This window comes from Neopelma chrysocephalum, unplaced genomic scaffold (assembly GCF_003984885.1).
Source record: "Neopelma chrysocephalum unplaced genomic scaffold, ASM398488v2 Primary Assembly neopelma1_119, whole genome shotgun sequence".
Classification (NCBI taxonomy): Eukaryota; Metazoa; Chordata; class Aves; order Passeriformes; family Pipridae; genus Neopelma; species Neopelma chrysocephalum.
In genome coordinates this window covers 496,866-510,422 of record NW_020897781.1, presented here as the reverse complement: position 1 = coordinate 510,422, position 13,557 = coordinate 496,866, and the positions used below count along the sequence as shown (strand labels likewise).

The 13,557-nt window shown below is 50.2% G+C and overlaps 2 protein-coding genes across 2 annotated transcripts; one reads left to right on the top strand and one right to left on the bottom strand.

Moving 5' to 3' along the window:
* Positions 1 to 962: 962 nt before the first annotated feature.
* PLAGL2 (PLAG1 like zinc finger 2) lies at positions 963 to 8,051 on the bottom strand. The gene is made up of 4 exons (XM_027697407.1): positions 8,003 to 8,051; positions 7,473 to 7,574; positions 5,648 to 6,043; positions 963 to 4,741 (listed from the first exon to the last, which is right to left on the bottom strand). Exons 3-4 carry the CDS (start codon positions 5,908 to 5,910, stop codon positions 3,520 to 3,522), a joined length of 1,485 nt encoding a protein of 494 aa, XP_027553208.1. The 5' UTR covers positions 5,911 to 6,043; positions 7,473 to 7,574; positions 8,003 to 8,051; the 3' UTR covers positions 963 to 3,519.
* Positions 8,052 to 8,088: 37 nt separating this feature from the next.
* POFUT1 (protein O-fucosyltransferase 1) lies at positions 8,089 to 13,550 on the top strand. The gene is made up of 7 exons (XM_027697410.1): positions 8,089 to 8,306; positions 8,567 to 8,688; positions 8,872 to 9,054; positions 9,592 to 9,704; positions 10,378 to 10,570; positions 11,105 to 11,347; positions 11,765 to 13,550. Exons 1-7 carry the CDS (start codon positions 8,135 to 8,137, stop codon positions 11,951 to 11,953), a joined length of 1,215 nt encoding a protein of 404 aa, XP_027553211.1. The 5' UTR covers positions 8,089 to 8,134; the 3' UTR covers positions 11,954 to 13,550.
* Positions 13,551 to 13,557: the final 7 nt, after the last annotated feature.

Sequence of the window (13,557 nt, the reverse complement as noted above, 5' to 3'; positions counted from 1 at the left end):
TGGAATCATTATTAGTAGTGGGACACTAAGTCCTTGGCTTTTTGAGAATCCGGGGTCTGATTTATAAAGGCTGGCAAGTTCATGTGCTGTCCTTTTGCTGACTGGAGCTCTATGGGTTTATGTATTATAAATATAAATATAGTGCAGTCTTGATGGTTCATATCGCTCTTGGACATCCCCCAAGTCAGCCACACTTCAAAATATTTATTTAACTAAACCCTCCTGACCAATTACTTGCTGTAGTCACTCCTCTTGGGCTCAGTCTGATGCCACCTGTGATACAGGTGTGCCAGGAACAGAGAGATCACAGTGCAGTGGTTCACAGGGCTCTGCTGGGCTGACTCACAGCCACGTCCTGGCCCCAAACTCGTGGTCCAAACCAAACAAAAACCAAAACCAAACTCTTCGTGGGATGAAGCTTTTTTTTATATCACATAACCAGCACAGTGTCTGCCACTGCCTCATGCACAAGGCCCTGCACATACACCACAGAACAGACTGCAGGCTGTGCTGCAGCAATCCCCCTCACAGCATGCCAAGGTTACCCTTGTCCCTTACCTCCAGTTGCACTGGCAGGAGCTTGGCTAAGCTGACTTCCACTGGTTTTCCTAATAGCTTGGTACATACTTCCTAATGGACTGGGATTCTCAAGTGCTGTAGCTTAGATGCTCAAAGTTTTCTCTTATGAACAGGTAAAAGTTAATTATAATATAATCTGTTCTGTGAATTATACAGTCACTATTTCAAATGGAATTAGTCTCATTGGTTTTAGGCTGGCTGATAAAATACTTGCAGATTAAACTCTGTTGTGGAACAGGAACTTGGAATTCGTTTTCCTGGAATCAGCTCCAGTGCTGTATCTGACACGCTGCCTTTGCTGGGTTAGACTCTCCTTGCATTGACAAAGGTTATGGCAGTTCTGCTTGTTAGAGTAGCTGGGGAAAGCAAATCACACGTGCAAATCATAGCAAAATGAATTCCATTTATTCTTTGACAGACTACTGGTAGGAAAAAGATGCCTGGCTCTAAGTTTAGCTACCACTGCTAAAGGAATTCCAGTGATGACATCTGTTCAGAGTACAATGCAGGCAGAAAGCAAGAAAGCTGAATGTTCTGCATGGGAGAAGGTGTGTGATGCCATTGCATAAATCTGATAATCCTCACTGGCAGTGAGTGATCAGTTCTGACCATTTATTTCTCAAAAAAATAATAATCCTCTCAACTCAAGACAGGGATAAGGCTTGCATATAATTGGTAACAGTGTGAAACTCTTTTAATTTGCAAAGAGCAAAGCAATAGGAGACAGGCCTGAGGTATTCAATGCTGGTAAACAGACTGGCTGCAATGCCCTGTTTACCTTTGCTAGGTTAGAGAACAAGAAGGCACTCATTGGACTTGGAAAGGCAACATTTTCCAGTGGAGAAAAGGAAAAAAGTACTGCATTCAACTCGGGGAGATCATTGCCACAGGATATTGCTGAGGTAAATAAATCTTATATTACATTTTGATACAAAAGTCTTATTTGCAGCATTGCTGGCTAACCTAAAACAACCGATCTATGTTCTGGAGAATCAATGGATCGCTAAAGAGTCATTCTGGGAAGAATTACTAAGCTAAATTAAAAATAAAATTCTGGAGTAAAACAGAAGAGGGACAAGCCTGTGACCGATTGAGGCCTGGCTGATGTCACACGGTGGGATCATGGCTCAGCAGGAAGGAATCTGCATCGACTGAAGGGGATGTTCTCTGGGGAGATGAGGGAGGACAGCATCTGGCTTTGCCCAAGGAGCTGAGATAACAGAGTAGAGGTAGATTTTGCATATTCTAGATTTATGGAGAACAATATTGACAGATTTCCTGGTTTATATTGACCTACAGTGGTTCCCCCATGCTGAGGTATGAAGATCTCCCTGTCCATAGACATCAACATGTATCAATGCACAGTGAGTGACCTCCGTATGTCCCCATCTGCAGTACAAGTGCCCAGGAAAACGGGAGCAGGAGACAATACAAATGCTAAAGGACATCAGTAGCTGGCTGCCACTTCCCAGTGTAACCCTTCTGCCCTGGTAGGTAGTCAGCCCGTGGAAGAGTTTAAGAGGTGGGGCAGGGAGCAAGGGATAGAGGACTTTTAACTTCAGGAGGGAAGGCTCGAGAAGGAGAGAACAAAAAAGGCCAGTGGAACCAAATCCAAAATGAAAGGGTGACTGCAGGCCAAAACCCTTAGCATTTGCTAGAACTACTGGTGTTGGGGAAAATGCTTCAGATACACTGATAGAGTGTACATGAAGGTGGGACCAATTTTGCCTCGATTTCTGGATGTTACCACCATTGAGGTCAAAATATACCTCGAGACTGCTTCCTGGATAAGCCAAAAAGGGTGCTGACCTCGCTGAATGGTTATGGTAAATAACCCCAAACCCCAGAAGCTCATACTCTGTTCCTCATCCCAAGGGAACCCAGGGAGCAGGGCCTGCAGCCTGTTCTCACCCACGCCTGGTACACCAGTGCTTGATGTCCTGAGCTCCTCACCCAGCTCTCTCACATGCTTTGGTTTCCAGATCTCTTTTCCTGGGGGAGATATTTAAGAGGGCTCTGTCCATACACCACACACCAAGCTAAGCTGTGAGAGCTGCTCCATCCCCTTCACATGGAATAGCCAGCATGAAAAGGTGGGAAGTTGCTGCCTACAGGGGCAGAGGCTGAAGTGGTCCGAAAGCAGTGTATTTCCCCATGGGGGAAGAACATGGTAAGTGAAGAGAAATCAGTGCAACCTGACTTCGTTGTGTAAACAGTGTTCTAGCTACACCAGAGATGAACCCAGTGTATTCTGGTGCCTCCTATTTTTGTAATGGCTGGCAGAAACAGATTTGTATTGTGTAAACAATGTTCACTGTAACGAGTTTAACCTAATGGCTCCTGAAGAATAATGAGGTGACCACGCTGAATTCACTATGTAAACGGACTTGTTGCTTAACACTGATGTGGAGTAAGCTGTGTTGGGTGATGGGATGAGAGGTAGTGGGGAAGGACAGCCTCTTCCCCATTGGCTTCATACAGAGAGGGTATCCTGACTTCTTCTCCATGTGGAGGTGTTGGCTGGTTTGCCAGAATTGCAGTGTGATAACATGAAATGGAAGCTGGACTCTTCAAAAGTTTAGCCCAAGATGAAAGAGCCTCAACTCCTTCTCTGGGACAGTCCCTTCCCAGAGAGGAGCATAGCTCCAGGATTCTCAGGGAAGGTCAGTGCTAAGCGCGGCTCCTGATTCACAGATTAAAAATTAGATAAAATATATCCAGTCTATTAGCTGAAATCTTTCCTCTGTACAGGACTGGGACTCACACGGGATATCAGCTGTTCCAGTCTACAAGTGCTCCCTCCGAGATCAGAAACCTCCCGTCTGACCCAGCTCTGCAGAGCTTTCACACCCCCAGGGAAGGAAGAGTTGTGCGTTTTTAAGGCTCTCCATCTCCACAAAAGGGTGGCTGAAAGATCTGTTCTCCAGTGCTATTTCCAGCTCATTGGAATGCCTGGTGGAACCGTGGCAGCGTGGTTGTGCTCAAGCTGGAGGTGAAGACGGGGGGCAACGAATGAAGGGGCCCAAAGTTCAGCGAGGCCCCGGCTCCGGGAGACTCTTGAGGTTGATGTTGCAAAGTGGTGAGCAGTGGCTGCGCCTCCCCCTGCGAGTAGCCCATGACCAATCCCCCCGACGATACGGGTGGATTGCAAGGAGGAAGATTTAGGGGGAGGAAGCCAAGAAGATGAGAAAAGTCCATGTTAGCAGCACAGAGAGCCTCTGAGAGGTTAGCAGGGCTCTTGGAAAGCAAAGCCTCGTCCAGGGCAGGTGGCTGAGGCGAAGAGGACTGAGGCTCACCAGATGAGAGAGACAGGCTGCCAGGGAAGTCTGACAAAAAGCTGTCCACCTCTACTTTGGGTAGTTTCTCAGGCAAATATGAGGTAGATCCAAGCTGATACTTTGGAGGAGGTTGCGGTGGGGAGGAGATGGGAGAAGAAGACTCCAGAGGATAGCTCATTCCCATTGGAAGAGAATTAGGAACCAAAGAATGGGGCATGCCTGAGCTTGGCATGGTTTGAAGATGCGTGCTGTACATGCCCACAGGCAGCATGCCAGGGAAGCTCTTACCACCCATCATGTCTCTGGATGCCATACACAGGACGGGGCTCAGCTCTTCCTTCACTGCGACAGAGGAGCTGCAGCTGAGCAGACCCAACATGTCAACTGGCTCCGTCTTTATCTTCAGCAGTTCCTGGGAGTGGCTTTTCTTCATGTGCCTGGTCAGGTGATCTTTCCTCCCAAACCTCTGAGCACAGTACTGGCACAAGAAGTCCTTCCTGCCCGTGTGCACCACCAAGTGTCTCCGCACGTCTTTCCGGGTGTAGAAGCGCCGATCGCAGTGGTCACACGGATGCTTCTTTTCCTTCGCCCCGCCGGACGCCCGCCTGGAGTGAGCTTTGAGGTGCTCCAGCAGGACCTGGGTGCTCTCAAAGGTCTGCAGGCACACCTTGCAGCTGAGATCACCGCTGGCAGCTGCGTGCATGGCCAGGTGTCGCCTGAAGCCCAGCTTGGTGTTGTAGTTCTTGCCGCACTCGGGGCAGTGGAGGGCCTCCTTGTTGGGATCGTGGGTCTGGAGGTGGTTCCGAAGGTGGTCCTTCCGGTGAAACATCTTCTCACAGTACATGCACTGGTGAGGCTTCTGAGCAGAGTGCGTGGCCATGTGCCTTTGGGGAGAAAAGCAGGAAAGGTTAGGCAAGCGTCCAGCCCCTGAGGGGGGACACAGGCTACTTCTCCAAAATTTTCCTCGCGTCCTACACTTTATGCCACAAAATTCCCAGATGGCATTTTACCGCCACTAAAGGTCAGGCACAGGAGCACGACACTTCAGGCAACAGGTACAGAGTCTGTCCCAGCAGTTACAGAGTCTGTCCCAGCAGTGCCCATCCTCCCCAGAATGCATCACCTCTGCACAGCGGCACTGCGGATGTCTCTCCTCAGCCCCTGCCCTCTGCTGAGGCTGCCAAAGGGCAACTGGCAAAGAAAACCTCAGTAGTTTGTGACACAAAATGCTCGTCTGCAGGTTCTGAACGACTTCAGCTCATCAGGAGGATCAGGCTGTGGCCAGGTCTGCTGACAGCCACTGTGCTCTGATTTCACCTTTGGATCTCACACTTTCTGACACTGTGGTTCATCTAGTTTCAAGTTCCCACTGATCACAGTTTAATTATTCTATGTTCTACTTCAGTATATAAATGACAACTCTACTTCTTCATGCTGGAGCAACATGTGCCATGGAATTATCCCTGTGGTTAAAGTCGGAGGTGGGGCTTAAGAAAGCAAATGCTATTCTTGCTTTTCATTTTGTTTTTTAATCTGTGAACTTCACTTTTTGCTTCAATTTCCTCTTTAGCAAAACAGAAAACAGCTCAAGCTTGGGATAAAGAGTTATCTGAGGTTCTCTGAAAGGCGCTTAAAGAGATGCCAAGTATGGTAATGTCTGGGACTCAACTGCTTTGCAAGGTAAAAGGGCATTTCCCCTCCTCCAGCTTCTCAGAAATTCAAGACACATGAGGGAGGGATTTTCCCCTGTCTTCTGGCAGTGCTGGGCAGAGGCACTCACAGGTACCTACCTATAGAGCTTGTACTTGGAAGCAAAGGCCTTGCCACAGTGCAGCTGGGGGCAGTTGTAGGGTCTCTGCTCCGAATGGGAAAGCGTGTGAGTTCTCAGCTTGTCCACGTGAGGGAAGGAGGGCTCCGATAGTTCACACTGGCATTTTCCCTGACTTTCGATCTCTTCACCTCTCGGTCTGGGGACTAATTTCCAGGCTGTCTCTTCCTCCTCCTGCTTTGCATCTTGAATCCAGTTGGGAACACTGGGAAAAAATGCCGTCATGGCAGGTCTAGTAGAGCAGGGCCATGTCAAGCAGAACTCGAGCCTGCGGGCGGCTCGCTGGGGTGTTGTCCCGGTGCAATTTTCTGTTGGAGCCCTCTGTGACCAAACTGCTTTAACAGCCAAACTTCTTCATCTGAAATCACAGAAGGCTGGTGTTAAGAAACTGCATCCTTCACCCCTGCACACAGACACGTGTGAGAAGCATTTAACAAGCATTATGAACACGACACGGTCTCCACCATGTTTTTCTTTCTTTTTTCCCTTAACCTGTTACCTGAATAAAAGCACGTTAAGCTTTTTCTGAATTATGGTTTTTTTGCAACTATTAAAAGCCAGTGTTACCTGTTACATGTATTTGCTCCTGAAACACTGTAGAGAGGTGTCTCCTTGTAGCTCTAAATACCTTCCCCCACGTGTTTTTTGGATCGCTGCTCATCCCATTTTTTCATATTCTCACTTGCTCTTGGTCTCTGCTTACACGGAATTCCCTCCTAGAGCTTCTCAGAGAAACAAAGGTTCTCTTGTATTTTTTTCTTTTTTTCACATCCATTCTGCTGCCAACTTGCTGCTCTGAGCAAACCAACCTGAACCATCACACGTGAGTGAACAGGGCTGGGGAAGAAAACTCACAATTGCCAGCAACATCACACCTTTTCCAGGAAGGCAACAGATGCTGCTCCTCTTCGAGGTGGGATTACTCACTGCATTTTCACTTCTCGACTCTGAGGCAGATTCTGCCTCTCTGGATTAGCAAGTTTTTTACAAGAATGAGCAATTCTTAATCCTTTTTGTTTTTCTTTGACACTCTCTTGCATTAATAATGGAAGCTCAAACTGTTTCCTGTTCAAAAAATAACAGGCTCCTGTGAGCCCTGCTGGCTTTCATGTTGATGAAGATCTACATTAACATCTCTTAGCAGGTTGTTCTTGAGTTGTGTGTGTCTTGTTGGAGAAGTACAACCTTTTTGAACAGTTCTACCACCACCTCGACTGTTAAACAGCCAGCTGAAATAAAAACGATCTTTCACTTAATTTGGCTGGCCGAGAAACTCTTCTTAAAATAGCATCAAACCCTCAAGCTCTTTCTCACTCCAGGATTGCTTCAGAGGAGGAACTTCCTGCTGCACATCAGCACGAGTGCCAGTTGTGGGCAGGATGTGCAACTGCGACGGAACAAACCAACCCCTGGTAAGAAAGTGCTCAGGGAACGTGTTGGAGAGCTGAAATAAGAATTAGTGTGAGTGAAACATCAGCCCCAATATGGGGTGGGAAACACTGGGAAGTGGGATGACTACAAGAAAAATTTGGGAATGAAGTTTGGGAATGCCCACTAAGAGCAGAGCTATGGTTTTGTGCACGCTCAACCTACGTGGGCAGAGCAGAACAACAAAGGACCCAGAAGTGCTGAGGTGCCACTGTGGGACAAGCCAGAGTGATGTGACAAACTGCTCCCCGACCCCTCCTCAGCCCCCGTGGCTCAAGAGCAGCCTGGCCTTTCTAGGTGCTGCACTCACGAATATTTCCACCTCTGTTAAAAAAAACCAAAAACGAGCGTTTCTCTACCTCCTGCTCCACAGGTCTCCGGGGAGTCTCCGCCACTCTCGCCAGGTGGTTGCTCCTTTCCCTCCCAACGAGCTCGGCCATCTGGGCCAGTTTCAAAGCTACCTGGAAGAAGACGGAGTCGGGGTTTTGGTGTGTTTCCAAGTAAATTATAAGGAGTTTTAAGGTGCTGTCGCAACCGCCATGCAAACGGTGGAGGCGGCGGGGGGGGGCCGTGAGTTGCCCCCCCCCCCCCCCCGCCCCCGCCGTTTGCCTCGGGAGCCAAACGGGAGACGCACACCCCCCGGAGCGCCCCGTGGATGAAGCAACCCCGGTGGAACGCGACCACATCGCCCCCCTCACCCCCCAGCCCTGAGGGGAGGGAGGCGGGCCCGGCCTACGCCCCCCCACCCCGCCCCGCATCCTCCTCCTCCTCCTCACACGCCCCCCTGCCCCCTGAGGGCACCCCGCCGCCCAGGGGAGGGTGCGGCCGTGCCACCGCCCCTCGCCGCGGTGCCGCCCCCCTCTCTCGCCCACCCCCTCCCCGCGCTCACCCCGTTCCCCCGGGCCCCGCCAAACGCGGCTCCGGCCCCGGCCCCGGCGGCGCCATTGCGCGGGGCCTTCTGGGAGTGACGTCACAGCTCGGTGGTGGCCGCCAGAGCGCCGCGCCCGCGGGGCACGACGGGATGGTGGCGCCGGGAGTTGGCGGCCGCCGACGAGGGGGAGTTGCGATGGCGGCGCCGCCGCTGCCGGGGCTGCTCGTTCTTATCCTGCTGCTCCTCCCCGTGACGGCGGCGGGGAGCGGCGCGACGCCCGCCTGGGACCCGGCCGGTTACCTGCTCTACTGCCCCTGCATGGGTGAGGGTCTCCCGCTTCATCCCCGCGGCGCGGTCTCCGAGGTGTCTCCCCTGTGCATCCCCACGGTGCCTCTCCCGGCGCATCCCCCCGGGTTCCTTCCCCGGCGCATCCCGCGCTGCATCCCTCGGTGCGTTCCCTGGTTCATGCCCCGGTGCGTTCCCCGGTCCCTATTCCCCGGTTGCATTCTCCGCTCCATCCCTCGGTTGCATCTCCCCGGTGCTCCATCCCGCGCTCCATCCTCACTCTCGTCCCTCCCGCAGGTCGCTTCGGGAACCAGGCCGAGCACTTTTTGGGAGCCCTGGCCTTCGCTCGCGCCCTCAACCGGACCCTGGCCGTGCCGCCCTGGATCGAGTACCGGCACCACCGCCCGCCCTACACCAACGTGAGCCCCCGGCGGGCGCAGGGAGGGAGCGGGGGGGCGGAGGGCAGAGCCGGGACCTCTCCCGGGGATAAGATGTGAGCCCCGGGGCACCAGGGGAAGGACTCCCGGGGATGAGCTGCGGGCTCCGGGGAAGGCTGGGCGGCCCCCCGAGCCCCCGATTCACGGGCTCTGTTCCCCCCGCAGCTGCACGTCCCCTACTCGGAGCACTTCAGGCTGGAGCCGCTCCAGCGGTACCACCGCGTCCTCAGCCTGGAGCACTTCATGGAGCACCTGGCCCCCCTGCACTGGCCGCCCGGACGGCGGGTGGCTTATTGCTTCGAGGCGGCGGCGCAGAGGAGCGCGGACAAAAGCACTTGTCCCATGAAGGTGAGTTATTCCTCGGCCCCGCGGGCGAGGCTTATCTCCGCTTCGTTTCCAAAGGGAAGGACCGACTCATTCAGGTCGCTGTTGATTTGCAAATTTGGGAGTTACCCACTGCAAATGGGTCTTTTTGGTATTCCTTTCACCGCTTTTGGAGAGGGATGCTTTTCTTTTCATCCTTCATCCTTTTCTTTGTCTCTCAGTGTTTGGGGATGGGGAAGATAGGCTGTGCAATTAGATTTTATCACTTCAGACTTTACCGTGACTGCTCTCTGTCTCCCAGCTGTGGTAGAGTTTTCCAGCCAGTGTTAAAGCAACCTCTCTTAACTACGAGGCTGTACTGTCCTTCTTTAAGACAGCCTTTGCAATAGTGCTCAGGTAATTTTCCTTTCTGTGGCCCTGACCTGTGACAGACAGGCTGTTGTATTCTGGCTGCTTTCCTCCCAGAACAGAAAAACTCCAGCTTTGCACTCCAGGATCTTGCTAGATCTGCCTTGCAGGCTCTGTGAATGCACTGAACAAACACTTTTCTTTCCTTTGCAGGATGGAAACCCGTTCGGTCCATTCTGGGATCAGTTCCAAGTGGATTTTGATAAGTCTGAGCTCTTCAAGGGAATTTCCTTCAGTCCTGCTTACAAGGACCATTGGATGCAAAGGTAGCAAGAAGATGGAAAAGTGCTGATAGGCTACTTGGGCATTGAGTCACTCATGAAAACAGTCATGACTGTGTATTGTGAATTTACATTTTGGGGGAGAGATTGAAGTGCTTAGTTAACAATGTAATTAAAAATCTTAATGTTTTTTCCATTAAATATTTGCTGAGCTCTTCCTGTGAGCACTATTAGCTGTGATTTCACCAAATCAGATTGATTTCTGAGCCAGTAATATTTAATTACAGTGTTTATTCATTATTATTTATATGTAATTAATCTTCAAAACTAATTTGGTTCTCATTTGCTGATCATCATTTTGCTGGTTACTTTGTGCTGTCAGAGGTATGAGCGACTTTAGTGGTTATCAGTAAGTTTGGGTGAAAGAATTGCTCTAGTTTGGGAGAAAAATATGACCTCCCATTGCTTGGTAGTTCCTCACTGAGTGAATGAGGTTCTTAACTTTTTGTCTGTCTGATAAAAAGTCTGAGGTAAAAACACAGCAACCCAAATTTCTTCAATGTCAGTGAGCTTTGTCAGATGGCAAAGTGGTTAAAATTGATCTAAATTTGGAGCAATAGATGGTGCATATTTTGGGGTGTTCCTGGTTTCCATTCTAACCTTCACCTCAGTCCTAATGCAGGATGGAGTGTCTAGGATTATGCCGTGTTTTCCACAGGTTTCCACCCTCTGAGCACCCTGTCCTTGCCTTACCTGGAGCTCCAGCCCAGTTCCCTGTCTTGGAGGAGCACCGGCCCCTCCAGAAGTACATGGAGTGGTCTGATGGAATGGTGAAGAAGGGAGAAGACTATATCCAGTCTCTGCTGGTCCGGCCCTACGTTGGGATTCACCTGAGGATCGGCTCAGACTGGGTACGGCTCCGGCATGGGCTGGTGGCTACTGGGGTGGGGACAAAGCTGACCAGAAAGGAGCTGTGCTGGGACAGCCAACTGATCCCTGCTGGCATTCAGGAGCTCCCTGTGTGTTGGCAGTGCCGTTGGGATTCTTTCAAACAGGCAGAGGTTGGGAACGTGGTGGTATTTTCTCACACTTCCCACTTAAACGTGGTACTTTGAACCTGAAAGGAGGTTGTTGTGAGATGGGGTTCAGCCTCTTCTCCCCGTGACAAGAAAAGGGGAAATAGCCTCAAGTTGCACCAGAGGAGGTTCAGGTTGGATGTCAGGGAAAAATTCTTCACTGAAAGACTGGTTAAGCACTGGCACAGGCTGCCCAGGGCAGGGATGGAGTCACCATCCCTGGAAGTGTCCAAAAAACCAAGAAGACGTGGCACTTCACGATATGGTTTAGTGGGCATGGGGGTGTTTCATTCAAAGTTTGGACTTGACGATCTTGGAGGCCTTCTCCAACCTTAATAATTCTATGATTCTCTTTTCCTCTTCCAATAGAAAAACGCCTGCAACATGTTGAAGGACGGGACGGCCGGGCCTCACTTCATGGCTTCACCCCAGTGCGTGGGCTACGACCGGAGCGCTGCGGTGCCTCTCACCATGGACATGTGCCTGCCAGACCTCAGGGAGATCAAGCGTGCTCTCAAGGTCTGGGTGACAAAGATTGAAGCTAAATCCATTTATGTCGCTACTGATTCCGAGCCCTACACGACGGAAATACAGCAGTTCTTCCAAGGAAAGGTGAGTCTTCCAGAAACCCATTCTGGCAGGAGTGCTTTGGCAAAAATCTCCCTGGGATTCTGGCCCATGGCTGCTGTGTGTAATAGGGTATGCACGGCCAAACATTGCCATCTCAAAGTGAATTTGACTCATAGCAATAAAAATTATAATGTAAAACTCTTTGTCTCCCGGAGGTTGAAGAGCATTATCTGGCATGGTAGTAAATATCTCCTTGAAAAGGGCTTAAATTAAATAAACCTGAGTGATTTTCAAAAATGTTCTGACACTGATCTAATCATAAATGAGTTATAGGGCAGCCTAAGACAAACCCTCCTCTTTCTGTTGTGTATTCCCATTTCTAATACAATCTATTACGCCAAGACATTGGATTGTAACAATAGCTGACTGGATTTATCTGCTTCCCTTGTTTCTTTGCAGCTCAAGGTTGTCAGCCTGCAGCCAGAAGTGCCTCAGGTTGATCTGTACATCCTTGGCCAGTCCGATCACTTCATCGGGAACTGCGTCTCTTCCTTCACCGCCTTTGTGAAAAGAGAGCGCGACATCCATGGGAAACCCTCCTCGTTTTTTGGCATGGACCACCCCCCCAGGTTACGGGATGAGTTCTGAGCAAAGGAGGAATAGGCTCTGTGGTTCTCAGGGCTGTGAGCTCAGCCCTTGGTGCTGCAGGTTCTGCCGTGTGCAGTCACTGCCGGGCTGCCCACAGCTGCTCCCGCCCTCTGACGCTCCTCACGGTCATTTCTAGACTGTTCTCTCTGACATCTCCTGTATTTCCAACGTGAGGTCAGATAGAAGTTTTAAATCCTGTAGTTTATAGGGAACGATAAACTACATATAGTTTTTTAAGATGTAGTTTTTTATAGCTCTCCATTCTCACTCTTTGGGGCTCACCAGCAATCATGATGAAGCAGCTGCTCAGATTTCCTCTTCTTTTTTTTTAACGTTAAATCTTAACTCTTACCTGGAGATGTTTTGAAGCTTCTTGCTCAAAACTGACCATAATTGGTTCTTTTAATTGCAAAAGTATTGTCAGGCATGTCAGGATCCCTGGAAAGGGCGTGCAAGGTGAAGCTCAGAACTGAAAAAGCTCTGAGTTTATTGAGGGCAGCTGTTGCCTTACATGACATGTGTCACTTTAGTGCCTCAGTGTCCCTTTCTCTGTCCAAAGAGATTCCATTCCCAGTGCTGGGGGGCCCTGGATCCCTTCAGCAGTGCTAGAGAAGCAGAGTGGGGCACAGTGGCAGCTGCCTCTTCAGCCTCTATGTCGACATGGGGGAAGGCACGTGCAGGGACACAGGAGATCTGCCACAGCCAGGCCAGAGGTGGAGATTTAGGGCTTGTAGCTTTGTAGCTGTCGATGTTGGTGAGGTCTGTAGAAGGAGCAAAACTTTGAGCCAGGATTATTAAAGTAGCTGTAGTGGGGTTGGGTACGTTCTGCTTGGTTATGGTAGTGGTTTCTGTTTGGTTTTGTACTTTATAAAATAACCCCTCTGAGAGCATCACCCTTGTCTGGGGGGCAGTTCCCAGGGGAGATAACTCTGGAAGGTTACTGTTTGTTTATGGGGAAGCAGCAGCCCAGACATCTCCGTTTGGCCCAGTACAGTTTGGTGCTGGTAACACTGACAGTCCCAACATGGTGAGACTCAACTTGACCGATGCCTTTTGGTGCTTCTGTGACTTCATTTTTTGGTCCAAAGACTGAATACAGAACTGTTCCTTTTTTAAAAATGCCACTTGTGTGAGTCTGTGGTACTAGAGCTGCTGCCTTCAGTGCACTGCTGCGGTCCAGACAGCGCTGTTATGGGGGTTTAACTCTACATATCTTTTTTTATGGAGATCTTTTCCTCCTTGGAGTCACTCTTGAGCATTAAGGAGTTTGAAGGCTGAAGGAAGAGAGCAGAAAAGGGCTAATCGAGACGACCCCCCAGGTGTCAGGGTGGCAAAGACTCATCTCTTATTTCCTCAGGGCTGGCTTCAAAAATCATGGGATTTGGGGGAAAATCATTGGTTTTGGGGCCTCTGGGAGCCGGGCTTCTGGAGACCTTGCTCCTCCTTGGTGTCTCATACAGTTTACTGATCTTGAGTGATGCCCTCAGGGCTGCCATGCCTTGCTGCAGAACAAGAGGAGCCTTTCCCTGCACACTGTTGGGAAGATGAAGTATTAAAACGTTAGGGGTGGGGTATTTTTAGAAAATAATTAAAAAAAAAAAAAG